A 26,030-nucleotide genomic window follows, 5' to 3' on the forward strand; every position below is an offset into this window, starting at 1 on the left:
AACCAGAGCCTGTCTGATGGACCAGACGAAAGTCATCTAATCCAGAACATCCTGTTTCCAGTTGTCACCAGCCAGATGCTGTCCCCCAACCTTCACACAATGACTGTGAAGGTCTGCAAGGAGATTCTAACTCATAGCTGCCAAGTTTTCCCTTTTCTCGCGAGGAAGCCTATTCAGCATAATGGAAAATCCCTTTAAAAAAGGGATAACTTGGCAGCTATGTTCTAACTGCCTGCATCTGAACATAGACAGAATCCTCCCTTTGATCGGGAAATCTAGTTGAATGAGGCAGAATGAGGCAATTGCCGCAGGTGGCAAATGCTGGGAAGGGAGTGGCAGTCCTAATCCCCTAGCTCAGGCATCCCCAAACTGCGGCCCTCCAGATGTTTTGGCCTACAACTCCCATGATCCCTAGCTAACAGGACCAGTGGTCGGGGAAGATGGGAATTGAAGTCCAAAACATCTGGAGGGCTGAAGTTTGGGGATGCCTGCCCTAGCTATTTCTTCCCTAGCCATTCCTCTCTGTGTCTGCTGTCCTCACATGTGGGGCAGGATGTGGGGCAGGATGCTTTCCTGTGTTGCCAGGGTTCAAGCAAGATTCCAGGTCCAGTTGACCTCTGTACATGCAATGCCAGGGCATGGCAGGGGGTAAATCTTGTACTTTGTGGTACATATTACTGCCAAGAGCAGCAGAATGCCTTGGGGCAGCCCTCTAGAGCAGTGGTTTTCAACACTGGCCTCTGTCCCTCTTTCTTTCCCTCTTTCCTCTGATGCACTTTTGCATCTCTGTGTCCCAAAGGCTTGCACAGCTGTTTATTGCAGCAGCCCAGGCTATAAGCTCCGCAGGCGAATGGTGCCTCTGGGAGGCACCTCTCTTTGGGGCAGGCGTGGGGGAACTCAGAGACCAGGAGCAGCTGCCTGGAGGACTCCCAAGGAGAGGGGAGGCTGAGGGAACCCTAGACAAGGCAGGGTGTTCGAGAAAGGGTGAGGGGCTGGCAGCTCTGCAGGCAAGGGGTGACATAACTGGGCTCCTGAGCCCCACATGGATCCTGCAGAAAGAATGTAGTTGATCAAGGGAGCCGTGGACTCAAAAAGGTTGAAAACCTCTGCTCTACAGAGTTCCTGGTTTGGGGGACATTCTACTGAACGCAGGCTTTCATCTTCAGAACTTTGCATGGAACACACAGTTTGGGGACACTGGTGGAAGGACATTTTGAGCTAATGCACATTCTTTTGAAGACCTTGCCATAGGGAATTCCAAAATACGTGTTGCCTTTTTAATTATTCCTAATCACTCTTAAGTAGTCCATAAGAAAGGCATTTTACTAGGCGCCCTTCAAGGAATGGTGTGGTTACATTTAAGGCCCTTTGTAGAATGCAAAAATAAATAAAGAGTTCATACCTTTGGAAAAATATTGATTAAGCACTCCCATTTTTACTTGTGTGTTTCAACTCTGGGGGCATATCAAGATCTCTGCCTGCATTTCTTCATTCCTTTTGGCCAATGGATTGCTATACCAAACAGCAATTCATTGACTGGCTGAAGACATTTATGAATCACATTTGTAAATGATTTCAGGGCAGGGTACAGTAAAGTCTCATTTAAATCAAAAGTGCCTCCGTTTTTAACTCTGGCTGTGCTGTAGTTTTTCTCATTGCTTACAAGGCTGCTTCTACGTGATAGCTTACTGGCAACTTCTTTGTTGCTTATCTCTGTCACACAAGGGTGACTAATGGCAAGCCATTACTCTAATCCAGGCACGTCCAACAGGTAGATCATGATCTACCGGTAGATCACTGGATGTCTGTGGTAGATCACTGGTAGATCACTGGCTCCCCCCAAAGAAGCTCAACAACTTTGGCTCCCCTAAAAAATGCTCAACATTTTAGCCATTCACCCCCCAAAAAAACAGGGCTTTCCTCCCGCCTCAGAACAGCTCAACAACTCTGACCTGAACCCCTAAAAATGGGCCTTCCTAAAAAAAAAATCTCAACAACTTTGATCTGAACCCCCCCAAGAGGGGGTAGGTCACTGCCAGTTTTTAACTCTGTGAGTAGATCACAGTCTCTTCGGACTTGGCCACCCCTGCTCTAATCTAATGTAGAGACTGATGGCAACCTTTCCAAAATAGCTGTCCCAAAGATATAACGACCATTCTCCAGAATGGCAAGATTGTACAAATTTGGAAATAAATCAGCATTCTAGCCATCTTCAGGCATTTGTTACCTGTGTTAAAGAAATATCTGAGGTGAGCCATGGGTACGAGCATGCAGGGTCCACCACCACCACCCCAATCACATTTTCCATGTCCTCATTCCTTGGCATGTGACCCGAACTCAGGGTCCTACTTGACTCATGTAGCTCTCCCGCCTACCACATTTTAGCATCCACATTTTTCCATGACACTAAACCATGCAAGGAGGCTCCTTGCTTCAAAATGCCACCCTCCAACTCTGAAAACTGTAAGGGGGTGAAGCTTGCATGCTTCTCCCTGCAACCCCACCCCAGAGAGTTTCCTTAACCCAAATTGTGACTGCTTTAACTAGGCTTCACTGTGGGAACAGACCAATTACTCTGAGACATTTTTCGGGCAAATTAACAATGATGTTCAGCGATTGGAAACACATGTTATAATCATCTTGATGCAAGAAGCCAAACACAATTGTCATGTTGTAGTTCTTAAATCCATACACGCGTGAGAATATTTACTTGATTTCATCAGGTCTTAATTACGGGTAAATTAATTTAAGAATGGTGTCTTTGGTTGCAGTGTACAAACCATTTATTCCAGGAACGTCCCAGTCAAAGAAAATGATTGCTGTTTCGGATTCTCAAGTCTCCCCAAATTGGAGACTGCCCTTTTGTGCATCTCGCAAGCATATGGAGGGAAATGGCTTCATTGACAGCATGCTCAGCACCTGACCTACATGATTGTTGCAACATTTAAAGTGGGGGAACTCACAAACCAGCAAGCTTCTGAACACATGGAGCGGTCCCTAGACTACCCCAAAATGTGGAATAGTTAACCGATTCTCCTCCAAATGTTGCTGAGCTGTACCTTCCATCACCCCCTGACTTTTGGGCATGGTTTAAACACAGAAAAGGTTGTACGTAGGTCAGAGTAGAGCCTGCTTCAACACAGCCATCCTTTCCACATACATATTTATGATACCAACAATAACTTCCTGAAAAGGGGAGATAAAGAAAATAATAACAACAACAACAACAACAATAACAACAATAATAACTTTTTATTTATACCCCGCCCATCTGGCTGAGTCTCCCCAGCCACTCTGGGCGGTTCCCAATCGAAAAGAGCTGTGAGAACTGAAAGAGGTACTTCTTCAGTGCCTTTCTCTAAAGCCATTGGTTTTAGAGGAAGTCAATCACTCTTCAGTCCCACCATAATCAGGGGTGGTTGAATTTGTTGCAATGCATTTGTTAAATACAACACATCTCTCTGGATCAGAGCCAATTTCAGATGCCAATTTTAAAAAAAACCAGGCCGTGTTTTTTATTCAGTAGATTCCTGGAATACAACATGAATAGCATCTAACCCACTTGCCCTGTTTAGAAGTTCACTGGAAATATATGGTGGTGGGAGCAGAACTACACAATCTAGCCTGAAGGTCCCCATTCCTCCTGGCTAGAGGCTCAGACTTTTGTAGTTGACCAGGAAGATCTTGAGGGTTAATCTTGTGTCCTGCTGAACCACGTGCACAATCCTTCACACTGTATGATTGATGCTCCTCATTGTGTGGAGGATTCTCAGTGTGTTCAGCTGAGAAGCACATTCCTCTTCTGCCCCTCCTACTCAATGTGCAAAGGTTGGGGTGGAGTCAGGAAACATAGCACTGCCTGGAGGCACCATGCCTGAACAGGGCTGATGCATTTGCAACATCCCATTAGTACATGAATTTTACATGAGGTGCTGAAGCAGTGCTGGGGAGAATGGAAGACTCAGCTGTTTCTCACTCTGAGAAATGAATTGTTGGCTGATTCATTTTTTGTAGTTGTTGAATTTCCTCATACTGGGCAGCTACTGCTTTTGAAAGCAAGTGGTCCCATAAGAGTCACTGAATCTTCTGATGTGCCACATCATCAACTCCACCCATGTGGTGTTGTCTTAGTCACATAAATGCCTCTGCAGCATGGGTCCTCATCACATTGATGCTGCTTACATTATGCTGGGCATCTCATTACAAGGCCATGTAGCTTGTTAAGTCTGATCTCTCTCTCTCTCTCTCTCTCTCTCTCTCTCTCTCTCTCTCTCTCTCTCTCTCTCTCTCTCTCACACACACACACACACACACACACAACCTTTCCAACAGCCTGCTTAGCAAGCCTGTCATTGGTCTGTTCCTTGCTTACCTCACTAAATCGCCAGGTATCTTCTGTCTATCCTCACCCTGTTTCTGGTCTTCAGCCAGAACGCAAATCACAATGGAACGGAAGAGAAGGTACTCCCATCTAAACTGAGGAAAGTCTAAGGGCCTCTTCATAGGGGTCAATGAGTAGAAGTTCCTCCTTATGCTCATCTTCCTTTCAAACAAAAGAAACAATTCATTCCTTATAGTGTCACCAGCAGCATGAAATCCACCCCTGTCCTAATTGCTTAATTTACTTTCACCGGCCTGGAACTGGGGGATTCAGGAGATGAGAGAGGGAGAGGGAGAACATAATTTTGTGAGCAGCCTAGTAGAAAATTGATGTCACTCATGTTCTGTCTAAATCATAAATCAAGTGCCGAGGCGCATGGCAAAGGAGCCTTGTTGAACACATGTATCTGAATTTCAACCTGCACGCTGTACAACGGAAGCTTTTCTTGTATGGGCAGTCATGTCAACTTTTGCAGCTTGGGGATCAGAGCCAATGCACGTAGGAAGAAAAGCCTCGTGTGACATAACAACAATACATACTATAGAGTCAAGATGACAACATGGTAAAACAGGCAGCGGTAAGAGCGTTGCTTATGTCCCAAAGTCCTAGCAAAATAAAGTTTTAGAAACTTCTTATTTGGGCGTCAATACAGGCAACATGGGGTGAATTCTGGTGGCCATGAATCGCCATCCAGCTAGCTATGGGCATTGGTGAAGAAACACCATTGGTGGTTGCACAAACTCATTGATTAAGTCAGGCATCCCCAACCTTTGGCCCTCCAGATATTTTGGACTACAATTCCCATCATCCCTGACCATTGGTCCTATTAGCTAGGGATCATGGGGGTTGTAGGACAAAGCATCTGGAGGGCCACAGGTGGGGGGTGCCTGGATTAAGTCCATATTCTGATGTCATAGAAACATAGCAGGATGCAGTGATTCTCTTGGTATTTGGGCATTGTATTTGTAGTTGTCACTTCTTGTTATTATGAACCAGTCAATTCTGTTTCAAAAAATTGGCATGTTTCAAAGGCATAAACCAAGGTCTGAGGATATTGGGCAAAGAGAAAATAACGTACAATTTAATCCAATCTATCATTTCTTGCCCAAGGAAATGTCATTTTGCACGTTTTCTTCTCATTTCTCATTGCAGTGGTGCACCATGAGCTCGAGAAAGAAAGAAAAATAGCATGTCTTCAATTTGCAATCCCACCCATCAAAATTGTTCATATCCATTAATTTAAAAAAGCTAGTTTTAGTTGAGGGATCTACTAACACAGCCAGTGAAAGAAAGCAACCCAACTAGTATGTGTTGATCCAAAATCAAGCAACTGATGATCAAGTGAACCAACTGAAGCGACAAATGACAGATCTGATTAAATTATACATTACTTTCACTTTTCCCCATATCCTCCAATAGGAACCTTTGTTGAAGTTTTGGAAATTTCTTTGCCACTAAAGAACGGAAGTGGTCCCAAACATTTGCGTATTTATATCTTCAGTATAGGCATAAGATTGTGTTTCATGATGTTGTGATGGCAGAGAAGTATCCTAAAATAGGAGTCAGGAACTAGAGGGAGATTGGTATGTGCTAATCCAGAGGCCAAAGAAGGGCATAAGAACAGTGTAATGGGGCCAGAATGAACCAACAGTCTCAAAGGTGGGTTGAAGAAGACTTTTGGCTGCCACCCTAAACTCCCTGCCCCGCCCTAGCAAAACTAGTATAAGTTCTTGCTTGGTGTTGCATCTGCTCCTCAATCAGGCTATTTAAGATGCCAAATACACAATTTAACATTCAGTATACAGTAGATTAAATGCATAATCTGGTAATAATCATTATCTTGCCACCATTTGTGATTTTTTACTTCACTAATTATGCTATTTATTATAAACTAAAGCAATAATCCATCGGGGGAGCGAGGGAGGGAGAATTCTATAAAACATCTGGATGAATTTAAGTGCCGACTGTTCCCTCAAATGATACACATGATTGTGTGCATCTGTACAAAAAGGGAACATTGTCCTTTTTTTACTCTTCTTGGCATATAAGCCCCAGAGGAGTGGTGCAGGGAGTAGTGAGAAAACGTTTGGGGGCATGAGTCCAAAACTTCAGGCGTTGTGTAGGTGTTGGGATTTGGAACATGTTTGCTTGAGGATCCGATTTTTTTCCATCCCATCCCACTCCATATAGATATTCATACACATAGTGTTCTGGTGCGATGGAACAATTAAGAGACACAGGACTGCAAGGGCCATAAACATCAATAATTATGTATACAGTGGTACCACTACTTACAAATTTAATGCGTTCCGAACACACATTTATAAGTCAAAAAAAATTGTAAGTCGAATCCCATAGGAATGCATTGGGAGGAAAAATTCGTAAGTAGAAGCAACCCTATCTAAAAATTCGTAAGTAGAAAAAATCCTATCTAAACCGCATCCAAGATGGCGGGCGGAGCTCCATTCGTAAGTAGAAACATTCGTAAGTAGAGTTATTCGTAAGTAGAGGTACCACTGTATAGGGTTTGTTTTTCTTACATAAAGATGACTTAATCATAGCAACTGATGGCTGTGAGGCATTCCTGCCGCATCATAAACACAGGTTATAAAATGGATTTTTTTCCCATTGATGCACCATTTATTGAAAGAGGAGGAAGGGGTATGGAAAAGAAAATTATGCATGACATAAACAGATTCCATCATTATCTCTAGGGCAAAATGAGTTAGAAATCACTACAATGACCATTGTGATATTATTGGGAAATCTCTGCAGTTGCTCCAGCAGGCTGACCGATGGACTTATTTGCTGTAAACAAAAATATTTCTTACATCAGAGTAGGAATCCCAGCTCTACTGTAGATGCGGTGTTTTTCAGCTGCAAGCAAGTGGTTGTTTTAAAGAGAGTTCAATTATGATCTGTTTCTTTCAGCTCCCTATTCTGGCCAGCCAGGTGGTGGTGTTTTTAAGTGCTATGCAAAGCCTTTGAGACCTGTTTGCTCAGATGCTATAGAGACCAGGAAAAAAAAAACAGGCAGCAACACCATGACCAACTATAATTCTCTAATTTCAGCACTCTGCAGCAGCAGCTTCCAACCTGGTGCCCTCTGGATGCTTTGGGCTACAACATCCATCATCCCCAACCAGTGCAGCCATGTTGACGGAGGCTGATGGATGGTGTAGTTCAAAATATCTGGAGGGCACCAGCTTGGCCAAGGCTGCTCTGGGAAGGAACTTAAAGGCTCGTATTTACATTCTCCCATTTAACATTGGTTCAATGGGAACAGCTTGGGTGCTACTGGTTCTGCAAAGGGCATTTCCCCACACAGAGCCCCAGGGGAACCCTACATTGTATTTGCAGCTCTAATGCAAGTTAACTCACCTGGTCACTTCAGCTGTGTGTGGGGGAGAGGGGAAGCTGAGCACACACTCCATAGCTTCCAACACAACGCAGCCCAAATCTATGACATCGTCTTCCAGGTCTGCACTCCCGTGCGAGTCACATGACCCATGCAAGATTGTGAGTCAACAGGGTTTTCCCCAGGCACAGTGCTCCAACGTGTATTTTGGGGCACCATGCCCCCCAAAAGTACAGCCTGAGATCGCATGAGAGGCCACTGTGTGTGTTTTTCCCCTGATTTTTTTCCAGGGCAGTTGATGGGTATGACACTGCCTTGGGCATGCTTCTTATTGTTCTCCACTTGGGTGAATGAGGGAGCTGTTATAATGGGGAAGAAAAGTAGTGATTCTAGGGATTCTAGTGAGGTCATATCTAAGATCTCACCTGCCCCCGCAAAAAACTATTGCTTGATCAGGCTGAAAAGCCTGTAGAATTCTCTCCACATTCTAGTTTGTTAAAATATTCTTCTGCCTATGTCTTTGCAAGGGGAAAACACCCCACATGAATATAAAGACTAGAATAATCCACAGAAGGACAAAAAGACTCCTTTCATGCATGCCCTTGCGTTATATTCACATCTAATTATAAGTCTTATGAGCACATTTTTTCCACTCACCCGCACTCAGCACTTATCTAATTGCCCCAAACTGAAAACACTCTGCAGTTTGGCTCAGCGATCCAATGAGTTCATTTTCAGACTATGCTTTGCTTGTATTATGATTCTCGGTATGGAATGAACATCTTAACTTTTCTTGTAAACATTGCCATAATAACAGGCACTGGATTCTTGGGCGCCCCCACTCCAAGGGAAAATAGATTTTGATCGCCTTCATTTGTGTTGGGTAAATGAAAAGGGATGTTGTTCCGATGCTCCCCATCAAATGTCTTTCAAGGTGCAGGTGGTAATCCACCCAAATTCGTGGACAGGCTTTGGCTTGCTGTTTGTAAATCCCGTTTCTATGCCTGCCTCCCCTTCACACACATGCAAATCTGCATTTGCCTCTTCACACAAGTCATGCAAATGTCACCCTTCTCCATTCATTGACTCACACACATGATCCACATGTGCATTCTAGAATATGCATGTATGTATTATATACATGTTGTTGTTGTTGTTTAGTCGTGTCCGACTCTTCGTGACCCCATGGACCATAGTACACCAGGCACTCCTGTCTTGCACTGCGTCCCACAGTTTGGTCAAAACTCATGTTCGTAGCTTCGAGAACACTGTCCAACCATGTCGTCCTCTGTCGTCCCCTTCTCCTAGTGCCCTCAATCATTCCCAACATCAGGGTCTATTCCAGGGAGTCTTCTCTTCTCATGAGGTGGCCAAAGTATTGGAGCCTCAGCTTCACGATCTGTCCTTCCAGTGAGCACTCAGAGCTGATTTCCTTAAGAATGGATAGGTTTGATCTTCTTGCAGTCCATGGGACTCTCAAGAGTCTTATATACATGACCTGCCTATTAATGGCAGTGGCAGCACAAATCCTTTTCAGGTTACACATGGTGTCTGTGAGTGCGAGCGTTTCATTATCTCCTCCCTTCACCCTAAACAAAGAGGAAGACACTAACAGCCTCAAATGTCTATAGGTGACCCAAGTAAGCAAGCTAAGCTGTGCCCAATAGGTTAGGAAAACAAACCCACCGGACAACAATTAGCACAAGAAACATCCTTGCTGACCTCTAGGGAGATCTCCATCACTTGCACTCCAACCCCAGCATAACAGAACAATCCTAACCTGGCAGTTCAGAAGGAGTGAAGGTGTCTCTTCCGATGGCAGGGACTGGGCAGAGGAGGAATACTGGAGACCGCCTCCCCAGCTTGACCCTTCCAGGGAGGAGGAAGAGTAAGACAGTTTAGAATTACAACAGGGGGTTGAGGAAGGTCCCAGCTCAGAGGCAGATGAGGGGGGAAAGTTGGAAAATAATGGGAGAGGAGGAAGCACGGGGAAGGGGGGGGGCAGCTGATGGACACAGTGTCTTTAAAAGCATTCCAAGCCCCCCATCACCCAGAACCCAGCAAGCCTTAAAAGTAGGAGAGCAAAGAGCTAAAAGACAGAGGGCATGTAGCAGCACCAGTAGAAGTGATGAATGAGGAATTGGGAGAGACAGGGGGTGGAGATTCACTCGGGACAACACCATTATCCAAGAGGCTGGGTTCTAAAGCTTCTCTCTGTAAATACTGAATAAAAAGCGGACGGTAAGAAACATTTGCTTGTCTTTGTACATTCCTGGGCAACCGGCCATGGGAGTGGCTGGCAGCAGCCTGACACCCCCAGTGCAGGACCGCTTCATCGGCAGTGGGCATGTCCGCCACAATGCCTGTAAATAGCTCCTCGGGTGTAGAGCTACTGTTGGTGGTTCCTTTAACAGCGGTAGCCCAAAATAGGCCCCGACATGGGGCAGTCTAAGGTGGGACAGGACAGGAAGGAGGCCAATGATTCTGGAGAGGTAAAGGGGAGATAAAGAAAGAGAAAATGTGTGCAGGGGAAGGGAGAAGAAGGAAGTCAAGGTTTATCTGGAAACTTATTCCCAGATAAGTCAAGAAACCACATCTGCCACCTGGCCAGGATGTACAAGCCAGGGCTTTGGAGGTAGCAGAAAAACTGCCTACCGGTACTTAGGATTTCAATGAGAGACATTGGCCACTGTACCCACTGCTTTCTTTTGAACAGAAACTGATATACTTGTTCTCACGCATTAACTACAAGCTAGGGAACAGTGATCTCTCTGACTAATGCAATATCAGGTGTTTTATCATTTGCTCTGAAATAAAGAAAAAAACCACCATTCATTTGGCCATTCTCCCATAGGTGCAGTGAAACCCATTATATTGACGCACACTGCATATGAAAAGTTCTGTGTAATTTTCCATCAACCCTGACTAGTTAAACTAGAAGCAGCTGCCGGACATGGCAGTCTTGAGCATAAGACTGGTGGGTAGGAAGAGGAGGAGATCCTTACTCATTTCCCTATAGGACCTCTTTTCTTCAAAAATCGCCCCACCCACTCCAGATGGTTTCTCAGCACCCACATAATTTCTTCTGCAGGGTTGAAAGCAAAGGGGAATTTTGAATGGTAAAGGTAAAGGACCCCTGGCCGGTTAAGTCCAGTCAAAGGTGACTATAGGGTGCAACGCTCATCTCGCTTTCAGTCCGAGGGAGCCGGCATTTGTCCACAGACAGCTTTCTGGGTCATGTGGCCAGCAGGACTAAACCGCTTCTGGAACAAAGGGACACCATGATGGAAACCAGAGCACATGGAAACACTGTTTACCTTTCCGCCACAGCGGTACATATTTATCTACTTGCACTGGTGTGCTTCCAAACTGCTAGGTTGCCAGAAGCTGGGACAGAGCAACGGGAGCTCACCCTGTTGCAGGGATTCGAACCACTGACCTTCTGATAGGCAAGCCCAAGAGGCTCAGTGGTTTAGACGAAAGCTCCACCCACGTCCCCCAATTTTGGAGAATCAGCTGGCAGGGAAACAATCAGGTTCCTCCTCCTTGATCGATACTAAAGATTCTCGCACAGCCCTCTCCAGCCTGATCTTCTCCCGATGTTTTGAACTATGGCTGCCAACTGTCCTGCTGCCTCAGGTGCAATATGGGGGTTGCTACCCCATCATCAGTACTGAAGTCAGCTTATGTATGTGGAATGGGCAGGGGTGCCATATGATCCTTTGCCCAAGCTAGCAAAATAGACTGAGGAGACCCAGAATCAAATTTCAGTCATTTGGTGACCTTAAACGAGCATTATCTCTCAGCCTAATCTACTTCACCGAGTTGGAAGGAAGAAATGGACCAAACCCAAGTATGCCATCCAAAGGTTCTTAGAGGAAGGGGGAAATGCAACCATTTTTTTATTTTTTTTATAGTGCAGTCCTATAGATACCTCCTTTTGTGAGGCTTATTCCCAGATAAGCATGTTTAGAATTACAGCCTTAATGACACAATGGCCCAATTCCCATTGGCCTTGCTTAACTGCTATGCTACAGCAATACCGTTTCCTTCTCAAACTTGCTAAATGTTGTGCTGCCTGATACGTTTTTTTCTGCATTAAATGGTGAAATGAAACATGGCTTTTGAAAAAGCAATCACCATTTTGGCCCCTTCCTCGTGATATCAGCCCGTTCTGTTTCTTTAGTGGTATACATGGAAATGTTGGCAATGTTTCAAAACTCTCTTGTTGAGCAGATGGTTTACCTCTGTTTTGATTTCTCTTTGCTTCAACTCAAGGAAAGCAAACACCTTGATAGAGATAATCAATATTAAGATGTGAACGTTTAGGAAAATGCAGTTTTAATCTGCTACATAAATTTTCCAATACTGGAAAAAAACAAACCCTCTTTCTGTGAAATGTTTTCCAGATGTCTAACAACTTGTAATTTATATAAACAATTTCTGGCAAGCCATCTCAATAATTACTCAAAAAGTAAACTTGTATACAACTCTAATGAATGATGCGTTGTCTGTTGAGAACAAGCTTTGTGTTTTATAAAGTCTTAAGGGCCAAAGCCCAGTGTACAGTGCACTGGAATAAATAGATTTAAATATGCCAAACTCTGTTTTGGATCATGGCCAGTATCTTGGATCACAACCAACATTTATCCTCCCCTCCTTTCCCATCTGCTCATTATATTCTGAATCATAATAACCATGGGAGCTCCATGAAATTCACAAGGATAAGCAATTGGCTAACTGGGATCCAGCCAGTGTTCCACAATCTTGGGTTCCCAGATGTTGTTGGACTACAACTCCCATCATCCCCAGACAGATTAGCCAATGATCAGGGACGGTGGGAGTTACTACTCCAACAACATCTGAGGCCCCAAGGTTAAAAATCACTGCCCCCATCCCATGTTTTCTGGATTAGCAATCCGGCCACAATGCAAAAGGAAGTCATCGTGCGACCAGGAAAGTTTGCAGGGTCCCAATCCCACATTTGTGAAATTTCTTTGCTTATTCAGTGCATTTCAGTGCATTCTTTGCACTGGCTTTAGGTTGCCTTGCCTCCTGACAGAATCTCTCTTCCCTCTTAGTCATGGCATGCATGTAGTCATTTCTTAGAGCAGAAGTAACATGATGCTCTTCAGAAGCTTTTGGTCTCCAGTTTCCATCAACCCTGCTCATTGAGTGGTGCTGATGATGAAAGCTGGAGTTCAGCAACATATTGAGGGCATCACAATATGCGCTCTACGTGGGGCTACCTTTGAAGGCGACCCGGAAACTGCAATTAATCCAGAAAGCAGCAACTAGACTGGTGACTGGGAGCGGCCGCCGAGACCACATAACACCAGTCCTAAGAGACCTACATTGGCTCCCAGTACGTTTCCGAGCACAATTCAAAGTGTTGGTGCTGACCTTTAAAGCCCGAAACGGCCTCGGTCCAGTATACCTGAAGGAGCATCTCCACCCCTATTGTTCAGCCCAGACACTAAGATCCAGCGCCGAGGGCCTTTTGGCGGTTCGCTCACTGCGAGAAGCAAAGCTACAGGGAACCAGGCAGAGGGCCTTCTCAGTAGTGGCACCCGCCCTGTGGGACGCCCTTCCATCGGAGGTCAAGGAGATAAACAACTACCTGACATTTAGAAAACACCTAAAGACAGCCCTGTTTAGGGAAGCTTTTAATCTATGATATTTTAATGTATTTTGGTACTTGTTGGAAGCCGCCCAGAGTGGCAGGGAAACCCAGCCAGATGGGTGGGGTATAAATACAACAACAACAACAACAACAACAACAACAACAACAACAATGGCTACCTGTAAGCTTGCTGTCACTTAAATCTAAATGCAGCTGGTACCCCTCGCTACGGGGTAAATTGGAAGCCATGCAGAAATCCTGATAGCCTCAACTACTACGACTGCACCAAAAGTCTGTCCAATCAGTGATTTATTTATTTTCGTCCTTTTAGCCCCAAGTCTGGAAACAGACATTTCAACCTGTAGTATCAACTTCCCATTATGTCTACATATTCTTTGCCAGCGCTGGCAGTTTTGGAGAGCGTTTTTCACTTTTTTATTTTTTTTTAAAAAAGGAAGTCTTCGTAGCCAATGTGCAGGGCATTATGTCATCGTGAGCTGACACAGAGAGCTACATCTTAACCTAGCAGGGGGTTTTGTGAACTGGCAAACCAACCCAGATGGAAGGTTCTCCTGGAAAAATGTATTTAATATGTTCATCCTGCCAAAAGCCGCAGAGATTTGTAGTGCGGCACTTCCAGTTTAGTTCTTAACTGATCTAGCAATATCCAGAGAGTTAGAGAGAAGGCTGAAAGTCATTATAACCAGATGTTTGGGTAACATTGCCTTCTGTCAAGTCAATTGTGCCACCTACTGTATATGAAGAGAATGACAATGCTCCTGGATTAGACTATTCAGCGAAGAGTCGGAGAGACAATTTCCTGTTCAATAATAGCATTTTTTATTTAAAATCGTGCTCTCTTTAATAGCTTTCGTTGGCAGAAACAGACCACTTTTCTAAATCTGATGCCTTCATTCTGCTAAATAGCCATCTTATTCTAGCAATTTCTTGCAGGCAAGGTAGTTCCATAGTTTCCCCATTATTTTTGCTGAAGATAATAGCTCTTTGGGACATAATGAGACAGTAAAGCCATTCTATGCCCCTCCTCTCACTATTCTAATAATTTACAATGCAATTCTCCACATCTCCATTTACTTCTAAGACCCATTGTCTTCAGGGTCACTTACTCCCAATCAGTGCCTACAGGATTAAATTACATTTGTTTTAATCTCCTTATTGCAATGGCATTTTTATTAGTTTTAATCTGGCAGTAACTTGGGAGCATTTGGGGGAGCAAAAGCTGGGGTTCCATAGGATTTATTCCCAGTTATGCGTGCCTGGGACTTAAAGTAGTTCATATGCATTCTCATAACAGTCCTTCTCTCACCACCATCATCATTTCATTCCCGTTTGTTTAGGCCACAGGCATGTCCAAAGTCCATTTCGGGGGTGTAATCCAGACCCTGTGGCAGTTTATTTCCTGTGGTAACATCCAAAAAAAACCCCTCAACATCTTCAGTCCTAAAAATAATGGTTAACAACTTTGGTTGGCCCTCACGGCCCTTCACTTCATCAAATCTGGCCCTCTTTGAAAAAAGTTTGGACACCACTGGCCCGGGAAATGGAGGTAACGAAATGGAATTATTGAGTTTCATTTGTGTCATATTCCATAGATGGAATGGTTTCCTTAGTCCATAGAAAGCTTTTGATACAGTGGAGGAATTCTACTGACCAAGGGGAGCGGCAACTTTTGCTGATTCTCTCCTGCCGCTGCAACCCCAGTACCCCTTCCACATTGTTCTGGGGGGCACCCTCCAACTTTCCAGAACAGTGTGGGAGGTGGTACTGGAGACTGAATGGGGAAAGAGGAGTTGACAAAAGTTTCCTCCCCCACCTGCCATCAGCTAGTGGGAGGGAAGCCAGAACACAACCCACACACTTGTCCACTTAATCCAAATTAAATTCTGGGACTTGTTCCAGAGATTGACCAGCTCCAATTTGTCCATTGTTCTGTCTACCGGGTGACACTGAGTCTTGAACTGTCCTGGGAACTTTGACAGGAAGGAAGGCCTCTTGTTCGCCGCAGGAATTGTCCTAAAAGGGTGTGGATAGTTTGAAAGGCCACAAGATGCGTTGTGACGGGAAGGATATACGACCTTTTGTTTAATGCTACTAAGATTATAAACAAAACACGGCACATAGATTTCAAGTAATCTTTTTATATTAATCAGGCTTAAAGAAAGGATTTTGCTTAATGAATATAATTCTTCAGCAAGCTTTGATACTCCTTTCCCCCCTCTTATTTCAGGACTCAATACATTTTATTTCTGAACAGTCACATTTGGCTTGTTTCTTCCATTTCTGCCTTTTATGACTGCTGTTATGCATGTGAAAATTCGCTGGGGGATGCTTGGATTCAAGGGCTATAGCCAAGGTTTTTCCAGATTTGCAGATGATTGCTGGGGTGATAACAGTACAAATAAGAAAAAATAATAATGATAATGTTGGAACCTTCATCCATGTATGCATATGAGCCCGAATTCATGTTTGACCAGATTTCCGTATATATATTCAAATTTCCCCCTCTATTTTTGCTCCTCCCCAAAACAGTTCAATGGAGACTGGCGACAGAATGCTGGCTATTGAGGGGCAAAAATTGAATTCTGGAGTGGAATGGCAACAGATGAACAGCAGTACTCCAACTGCAACATTTGTTGCAGGTCTCACTTCTGTATTTTTGATACAGGAACATCTGTTCAGCAGATTAACCATCTAATCATTGCTACATTTCCCCAGCAGCAGCTACCTGGAGGAAAACGATATCCTGAAACTGTCACTTAAAAGATAATTATGACAGAATCCTTACCACGTGCCAGTAAATTAAGGTGACAGGGAAGCAAATCTTTAGCATCCTTAGGAATCCCGTCTGAAGCACCATAGCTACCCAAATATCCTGTGACTGACAAAACGGTTCTGAGATTCTAGACTCTATTTTGGGCATGGAAACAAATAGAGAGTTCTACTATTTCCTCATCCCTCTGATTCCCAAGTTTATACTATATGAGCAAGTTCCTTAAAAGTTGGGTGGCAGTGGCCTTTTGTACATGCATAACTTGGCCAATGGATCGAGCCACCTGGCAAATGTAGAGCGTCATGTCTGGCCAAAGCTGGCCAAGTACCAATGAAGTGAGCACATGAATGGATCAGACATAACATGAAAAAGATTGATGGAGATGCAGAGGGCAAAGATGCGTGAGGGAGGGGAACTATTTTTAATAATAATAATAATAATAATAATAATAATAATAATAATAATAATAATTTCATTTATACCCCACCCTTCCCAGTCAAGACCGGGCTCAGGGCGGCTAACAACAAGAATATCAAAGCAAGCATAAAAGAAATAATTCAATTAAAATGCATATTAAATACAATGTTAAAATTCAATTTTAAAATTAGGAATCTACAAGTGCAACCTCATTTAAATATCTGTAGGATAAAGCCTTAGGGGAGGGGAACACTGGGGTCATACTGAGTCAGTCCAAAGGCCAAGCAGAACAGCTCCGTCTTGCAGGCCCTACGAAAAGAAGACAACTCCCGCTGGACCCTAGTCTCCTGAGAGAGAGCGTTCCACCAGGTCGGGGCTAGTACTGAGAAGGCCCTGGTCCTGGTCGAGGCCAGTCTAATCACCTTGTGACTCGGGATCTCCAGTATGTTATTATTTGTGGACTGTACTCCTATGTTGTGAGAGTAAATAACAACATTGGAGTCTGGACTGCTATGGATTCTGTGCCAACACAAATCCCTCCTCCTTGAGCAGAACTGGCACACATCTTAAGGCACAGGTTGGTTGGTGGTAAGGAAAGTGGTTGTTCAGACACTTAGGTCCTAGGCTGTATAGAGCTTTATAGGCCAATGTCTATAAACTGGTCCCAGTAGCAAAATTAAATATATGATATTGTCTTTATGTTCACGAGTGAAATGTTGCTGGGAAGTATTGTACGTAACTATGTATCATTCATTATATTCTTTCTTCACTACAGTCTTCTGTTTTTGTTTGTAAAGTTAAATCTTCTGAAATATGTAACACGAAGATGCACATCATTTCCCACCAGGGCAAATGATAACCAAACTCATTATACATGATCAAGCTTTCTTTAGCACCTCAGCCCTTGCTTTTTCCTGCAAGACCAATTGCAGTCATTAACAGTCGTTAACAGTCATCAACAGGTTTACCACTCCTATCAGCCCATCACCCATTCCTATCACCCCACCACCCCACCCTCTGACTATACATAAGGCTCTGGTGACTTCTGTTTCAGTGTATCTGAAGAAGTGTGCATGCACACGAAAGCTCATACCTATGACAAACTTAGTTGGTCTCTAAGGTGCTACTGGAAGGGTTTTTTTATTTTTATTTTGACTGCGTCAGACCAACACGGCTACCTACCTGTATCTTTTTGTGTTGGCATTAACAATTTATGCATTGTATTTTCATGTAATTGAGCTAAGATTTAAAATATGCATAAATCAGTGTTTTTAATATTCTGTTGGGAGCCACCCAGAGTGGCTGGGGAAACCCGCCAGATGGGCGGGATATAAATGAACTATTATTATTATTATTATTATTATTATTATTATTATTATTATTATTATTATAATATTGCATTATTCTCATATTTAGAGAAGCGGTATTCCCTCCCCCCTCTAAAACAATTAATGACACTTATTGCTTTGAGATATTAGCAAGAGAGGTTGCTGTTGACATTGAACAAACTAGAAAAAAATGTCAGCAAATTCCACTGATAATCTTTTATTTCAAAAGATTGCTTGTCATGCCACTACTACCACGCTACAATGGTACATACATACAGAGGAACATAGTCTGCAGTCACAACCAGCTTCTGGTTTGACGTAGCCCTTGAGTATGACCCCTTCTAAATCATTGGCCCTGAACCCCAGTCATGAGTTGAACTGGGCAGCAGTTATGAGCTGCCATTTTGATTTCCCACAATGCCCTGGAGCAACACTAGAGACTGCTCAAGGCTGCCTGGTTCTGACATCCAGCTTACGATTTCACGCTATTATAAGCAGAAATTATCGAAAACATTGCACTTTATGTAGAACTTTATGTCCAGCAATGTTCGTCTCCCCCCCCCCTAATTTGTACGTGCTTGCACAACGGAATCTAGTTTGTTTGTTTTTTAATCTGGTTTTTTTTAAAAAAGAATTGTAGGTGTCCATCAGTCACCCTTCCTAGTTGCTTGTTGTCAAACCTTTTGCATTTGTCTCTTAGCGTGTAGTGTTGAATTCTTTGTTCGCCATTCTCTCTGTGTGGGAAAATACCCTAGACAAAACACAGAATCCCGCGGTGTTTCCTCTCTTGATCTCAGGTTGATCTCAAATGCTAGATCATGGAACTACAACTGTCATTTTAAACTCTACCAATGATCAAATAGCTATAATCTGCCAAAGCCGTTTGCTATTTCTTTCATTTGTGTTTTACTGATGTGCACCCAACACCTCATGTTTATTATTTCTCTCCTCCACATTCCCCCCCCCCCCAGTCATAGGAGCATGTACCCACCTTGGCCAAGTGTATGCTGACAGGGATGTCTGGAAACCGGAACCATGCCAAATCTGTGTGTGTGACTCAGGAGCTGTTCTGTGCGATGACATCATCTGCGACGATATGGAATTGGACTGCGAGAATCCGGAGATTCCCTTTGGAGATTGCTGCCCAAAGTGCCCTTCACCAACGACACCACCTGTAAGACCTTGCATAAACCTACCACCCTGAATCCAGCCTCAGCTAAGCCTTGATGCCTAAATTTAAAATGGTTTGGGCTGCAAACCTATACAGTGGTACCTCTACTTACGAATAACTCTACTTACGAATGTTTCTACTTACGAATGGAGCTCCGCCCGCCATCTTGGATGTGGTTTAGATAGGATTTTTTCTACTTACGAATTTTTAGATAGGGTTGCTTCTACTTACGAATTTTTTCTCCCAATGCATTCCTATGGGATTCGACTTACAAATTTTTTCGACTTACAAATGTGCCTTCGGAAGGCATTAAATTCGTAAGTAGAGGTACCACTGTACATGCTTCCATGGGAGTAAGTCCCACTGAATTCAGCAGGACTTCCCTAAGACATGAATAGGATTGTACTGTTAATCCTATTGAATCAGATTCAACATAGTGCTAAGGGAAATGTTCCATGAGCACAGGATTTCTGCTTGCAGAATGGAATGTTCTCCCCCTCTTCTCCCAGCCTCCCACAACAGTTCTGGATTTGCCCCCAACCCTATGGAAGAGATTTAAGGATGTCATGGTGGGAGGAGAAGAGGGAAAGTTCTATTGCACTGTGGTAATTCTTGTGTCCGTGTAACAACAACAACAACAACAACAACAATTTATTATTTATACCCCGCCCATCTGGCTGGGTTTCCCCAGCCACTCTGGGCGGCTTCCAACAGAAAAATGAAATAAAATAATTGATTAAGCATTAAAAGCCTCCCTAAACAGGGCTGCCTTCAGATGTCTTCTAAAAATCTGGTAGCTGTTTTTCTCTTTGACATCTGATGGGAGGGCGTTCCACAGGGTGAGCGCCACCACCGAAAAGGCCCTCTGCTGGTTCCCTGCAACTTGGCTTCTCGCAACGAGGGAACCGCCAATTTGCAGGGAACCAGGCAGAGGGCCTTCTCGGTGGTGGCGCCCACCCTGTGGAACGCCCTCCCATCAGATGTCAAAGAGAAAAACAGCTACCAGTGACCATTGGCTTCAAAGGGGTTATATTGGGCTCAATTCTGTTTTCTTAGGCTTAACTATTGCTATGGCTGTTGATCAGCGCATACTCAAAATTGCTCTGTGTGATATTTTCAGAACCTTCCTTCAAGTATTGATTGAGATCAAGCACCAAAGAGGGCCAACTTATTAGGAGCATCATCTAAATACAGCTATTTCCCCATTCTCAAGAGGGCTATTTCATGGAGGTCCAGAAACGTTGATTCCTTCCCTTTTCACAGTGAACCAGGACCTCTGCACTTCCTAGGCTGATAAAAGAGTTAGAATTTGAACTGCCTGGATATACGGATAAATATTGTTTTTGCAACACGTTCCAGTCCAAACACCAACAAGGAAGTCTCTCAGCAATCTCCCGACAAAATCTGTTCTCACTAGAAACGGAGAGATGCTGTAAACTGTTGAGCATATAAAAACTGGGCAGGGCTTGTTATTCACTTGAATACAAATAAAGCCTGGCAGGTATCAGGAATATCTACTTAGGCCAAAAAGTTTGCATCCAAAGAACACTAAACTCTGTCCCAAGGGAACATTCACTTTCTGCACAATTTGCATTGCCAAGTATAAATTGCAGCTGGAAATTTCTCATGGTGTGTAGATGTTTGGAACAAAGCTCATGTTCAGCACTGGATTTCCACTAGCTAAAATGCTCAAAACCCAGATCTGGAATCAAGATGGAAACTTCCATAAAATGGAGTAATCTGCATTATGAGTTTTGTTTATTAACTGCTGGGATTCTTTGTGTTGTTCCTCCCCAACCCCTCAAATATTGAAAGGACACTTGAGGGATTTGGTGCTACTAATGAAATAAAAACCAAATGCTTAGAGACACAACCTTTTATAGGGTGTGTGCATACAATTAGGACTAAACCCCACTGAAGCCCCACTGGGGCTTCCTTCTAGTAAATTGGACTGTATATAGCTGAGGTGAGGAAACGTTTCTTTGCCAAAGGCCATGTTCTCTCAGGGAATAATTCGTCAGATAGACACAGATAGCTAAACTCAGAGATTAAAGGCATCCGATTTAGATTAAAACATGAGACTTATTTTCAGGGCTTCAAGCCCCACACTGGGCAAAAAGTCTTTTGCATGGCAAGGGATTGGACTAGGTGAATTTTATGGTCCTTTCCAACTCTACAATTCTATGATTTTATGACTCAGAGAGGTCCCAGGGATCTGAACCGATCGCTTGCATAGAACTTTTCCTCTTCCTTGCTTCCATTGTTCTATCCAATTCTACTTCCTCTCCCCATTTTTGTCTGTTCCTGGTCTTCTTCTTTCCCTCTGGGCTCCCAATAGCCAAATGAAATTAGGCAGAGGGACACATGTACCTCTTAGGTCACAGATTTCCCACCTCTAGTATATAGAATATTCTTTAGATCAGTGTTTCTCAACCAGTGTGCCTCCAGATGTTTTGGGACTACAACTCCCATCATTCCTGACCACTGGTCTTGCTAGCTAGGGATGATGGGAGTTGTAGTCCCAAAACATCTGGAGGCACACTGGTTGAGAAACACTGCTTTAGATAAATGTTGATGGCATAGATTTAAACTGCTGTCTCTCACTAAACTAAAAGTAACTGGATAAGTGTTAAAGTTCTCTGTTACTATTCCCTTACCTGAATCATTATTTTTCATCCTAAAATTACCCACAAGAATGTTAACCTTTCCATTGTGGTTTCATCAATAGGCCCGACCTTCCCCATATGATGATTGTACAGTATGACTGCACACTGACCTGGCTCAAAGTTTGAGAGACCAACTGTTGGGCCCACTCCTGTCATAGAAGTTTTCATAGAATTATAGAGTTGGAAGGGACCACAAAAGTTGTCTAGTACAACCCTCTGCAATGCAGAAATCTTTTTGCCCCATGTTGGGCTTGAACCCACAACCCTGAGATTAAGAGGGTTCATGCTCTACTGACTGAGCTATTCCTTCAGTTGCCCTGATGGGAGCAAGTGGTTTAGCACATTCAGTGAGTGCTACACACCTAGGATCTTTTAAATTCGCACAATGCCCTGATGCAGTGATAACCACACAAATCTCATGGGAAGAAAAACACACATTTCTGGAGTACTGTGGATATCTAATTTCTGCATTAAGCTGAAATTTAAAAAAAAAACCTGCATGAAAATAGCATTTAAATACATATTTTTGAACTTGCTTTTTTCCCTTCAAAATATGCATTTCCAAGCATGCTTTATCTTGTAAAAGTATTGTTTTAAGCAATATTTATCAGCGCTTTTTCGAGCCAATAACGGCACCACTGAGTGTGGAAAAGTGTAAATTCCAAAGGAAAGCTATGTTGCGATCTGCAGTTAATTCCAGGGGTGTAGATCATGCTGGGCTGTATAATTCTCCTTCTCAGAGAACAAAAGAAAGAAGCATTTCTACTGAACACAGGTCTAAATAATCAGCACTCTTTAGCTAAATGCTAAATTGTATGATGACATCCCATCACCCTCAGTCAAAAACTAAATGAGTTTATAACTAAAAGTATGGAGTGTCCCCTCATAATGCTTGAAAACATTTGGGCAATTTATTGTCTTCCTTTGAAAACTAAGCAGCTCTCTTTGATAAACAGGGTGACACGGGTTGTAATACATGGGTTGTAATTTATCTCATCTAGACCAGCGTTTCTCAACCACTGTTCCTGGTGTGCCGCGACGTGCGGCGACGAGAAGGGCGATTTACATTGTCACGTGCCTGGCGGCCGCCAATACACGACACTGACCTGCCGGAAAGCAATATTTCTCCTCCTCTTTCCCAAAGCTCAGTGCAAACGAGCCTGGCGGCCGCCAATACACAACGCTGACCCGCCGGAAAGCAATATTTGGCAAGTGTTTATTACAGTCATAATTATAATATAGGGCGGCACAGTTAAATTTTTTAACTTTTTTAATGGTGGTGTGCCTCGTGATTTTTTTCACGGAACAAGTGTGCCGTGGCCCAAAAAAGGTTGAGAAACACTGATCTAGACCATATGAAAGAAGTGCTCATTTTCTTGAAAAGCTTAACAATAGCCTTTCCTCTGAATTTTATTGCCCTCAAAACACCAGCCTAGCTGTTCAAACAGAGACATTGTGCACTGAGGGAAGAGGGAAGGGAAAAGGTGAGGAGTACCAGGAAAAAGAGGAAAAGGAAAAGAGGACATTATTCTTTATGTCTATTAAATTTCTGTTGTGCCCTTCCCTCCCAAAAGAGCCCTGGGCTTCAAAGAAGTCAACAAAACAATGCAATTGCAAATAAAATAATTTTTTTAGAATGTTAAGAGTACCCAAAACATTAGGAACATCTTTAAAATTATCACAGCTAAAAGAGTTCAGATTGACAGGAGCAGTATATTTCAGCTATCAAGCACCCAGGTGAACGTGAAAGCTTTTACATACTTCTTGAAAGTTAATAATGAGGGAAACAGATGCACCTCACCAGAGAGGGAATTCCACAAATGGGGAGCCACTACTGAGAAGGCCCTGTCATGGGTCGATATCAACCAGGCAGCAGAGGTAGAACCATCAACAGTGTCTTGTCTGCCAATCTCAGGGCCTGCAATGGTTGATCGTTTCCTTCTAGTACAGGCATCCCCAAACTTCAGCCCTCCAGATGTTTTGGACTACAATTCCCATCATCCCTGACCACTGGTCCTGTTAGCTAGGGATCATGGGAGTTGTAGGCCAAAACATCTGGAGGGCTGCAGTTTGGGGGTGCTTATTCTAGTAGCTAGCTCAGCAACTCCTGTTCTGATGTTTTTGCATTCATAAAAAGAATGCATTTCTTTTCAACAGTGTGGCCTTCTGGATGTTATTTTGTTTGTACGCCACAAACCCGTCTGATGTGGCTGCCACAGCTTCCGATTGGCTGCAGGAGCTACCTGCAGCCAATCGGAAGCCGTGCCGAGGTACCACTGTACTGCTCTTCATCCAAGGATCACAGGGCAGTCGACAATATAAAAGCAATCTTTTTGAAAAGTGCCAATGTGGATGTATAGTCCCAGTCACGTTTGAAACTCTGGTCAGTTTCTGATCACCTATTTTCTTTTTGTTTGTACTGACTTTTATTGCTCACCTTGATTTCTTTTTCTTCCTCTAGGGCCCTGATATGAACGTTCCAAGTGGTCCTGTAGGCCCCAGGGGAGATCCTGTAAGTTCAATAACTATTAAATCATGTCCTTATTTCTCTTTCAAAAATAAAACCAAACCACTGCAAGCGAGCCTCAGTTCCCAATAATACACAAAGGAAGCATGAAAGACTCAGGCCACTTGCTTAGGATGTTGGTCTCCTGCCGCAGATCAGCTTAGGCTTCAAAGGCATAGCTTTTCACACTAGGAGAAAGCTGTAACATTTCAGACGTCTGATGGGGACACATATAATTGACTGCGTCTTATTGCAAAACCTGCCCTGTTTCCATACCCCATGCTTGTATCCCATACTTGCAGGTGGCGCCGTGGTCTAAACCACTGAGCCTCTTGGGCTTGCTGATCATAAGGTCGGCAGTTCGAATCTGCACAATGGGGTGAGCTCCCGTTGCTCTGTCCCAGGTCCTGCCAACCAATAACAATAATAATAATAATTTATTATTTATACCCCGCCCATCTGGCTGGGTTTCCCCAGCCACTCTGGGCGGCTTCCAACAGAAAAATAAAATAAAATAATCGATTAAACATTAAAAGCCTCCCTAAACAGGGCTGCCTTCAGATGTCTTCTAAAAATCTGGGAGCTGTTTTTCTCTTTGACATCTGATGGGAGGGCGTTCCACAGGGTGGGCGCCACCACCGAGAAGGCCCTCTGCCTGGTTCCCTGCAACTTGGCTTCTCACAATGAGGGAACTGCCAGAAGGCCCTCGGTACTGGACCTCAGTGTCCGGGCAGAACGAACCTAGCAGTTCGAAAGCACACCGGTGCAAGTACATACACAGGGAACCCCTGTGGCGGGAAGGTAAATGGGCTCTGGCTTCCGTCATGGTGTCCCATTGTGCCAGAAGCGGTTTAGTCATGCGGGCCACATGACGTGGAAAAACTGCCTACAGATAAACGCCCGCTCCCTCAGCATGAAGCAAGATGAGCGCCACACCCTATAGTCAAATTTGACTGGACTTAACCATCCAGGGGTCCTTTACCTTTACCTTTTTACTTGTATCCCCTTATGGTTGTTCACAAGAGCTCACCGCATGCAAGCAGGCAGGGGGCAAGGGCGATCTGGCTCTAATGTTTACATAGACTCCCATTCTTGCTCCTGGTGCCCATGTTTCATGGAACATCACCAAGGGGCTATGCATATAAAGTTTAATGTGCGGACTGGGTGGGTGGAGGCCTGGAGGCAGGGCAAGACCTTTGCACTGCCCTCGCTGCCCTTTCACACATTGGCCATTGTTGCTTTGGTGTGAACAATCCTGTTTGATTTTGGGTTTTTTGTTGGGTTTTTTTAATAAATAGTTTTTATTAAAGATTTTCTTGGTTTACAAAAGTATATGCATTGTCCCTTTTTCAAGTTGTAAAGTCTTTTCTACAGATCAGTTACATTTGCTATGAGACATTTGTGATGTATACAGTATAAGGTTGGGGAAGAAGAGGGCGGGAGGGGGTGCTGAAACTTATATTCTTTTCTATAGTGTGGGGGGAGTTGTGTCATCCTCAACTGGGCAAGTTCTCTTTCTATTCGCTTATTACATTTCCTTGATAGTGAGAGGAATTGCGGGGGCCTCAAGTTGACCCAAGTGTGGGTCATCAACACACCATGACTACTTGATGTAAGAAGGGGAAACACACGGGCAACACACGCTGTTTTTGTTTTATATTATTCCATTCTAGTTACAGTGGCACCTCCGATTGCAAACGGGGTCCGTTCCAGAGCTTCGGTCGCATCCCGAGGAATTTGCAACCGGAGGTGCCGCTTCTGCACATGCACGCGATGCAGTTTAGCACTT

At 43.8% G+C, this 26,030-nt stretch overlaps 1 protein-coding gene across 1 annotated transcript in view; it reads left to right on the forward strand.

The window, feature by feature from the left end:
• Window positions 1-26,030, forward strand: part of COL3A1 (collagen type III alpha 1 chain) — a 93,401-nt gene that overhangs the window by 12,672 nt on the left and 54,699 nt on the right. Inside the window, exons 2-3 of the mRNA XM_035135841.2 lie at window positions 18,870-19,072; window positions 24,197-24,247. Coding sequence (XP_034991732.2) covers window positions 18,870-19,072; window positions 24,197-24,247 — 254 coding nt within the window. The remainder of the gene's footprint in view (window positions 1-18,869; window positions 19,073-24,196; window positions 24,248-26,030) is intronic.

Source organism: Zootoca vivipara, chromosome 1 (assembly GCF_963506605.1).
Source record: "Zootoca vivipara chromosome 1, rZooViv1.1, whole genome shotgun sequence".
Taxonomy (NCBI): Eukaryota; Metazoa; Chordata; class Lepidosauria; order Squamata; family Lacertidae; genus Zootoca; species Zootoca vivipara.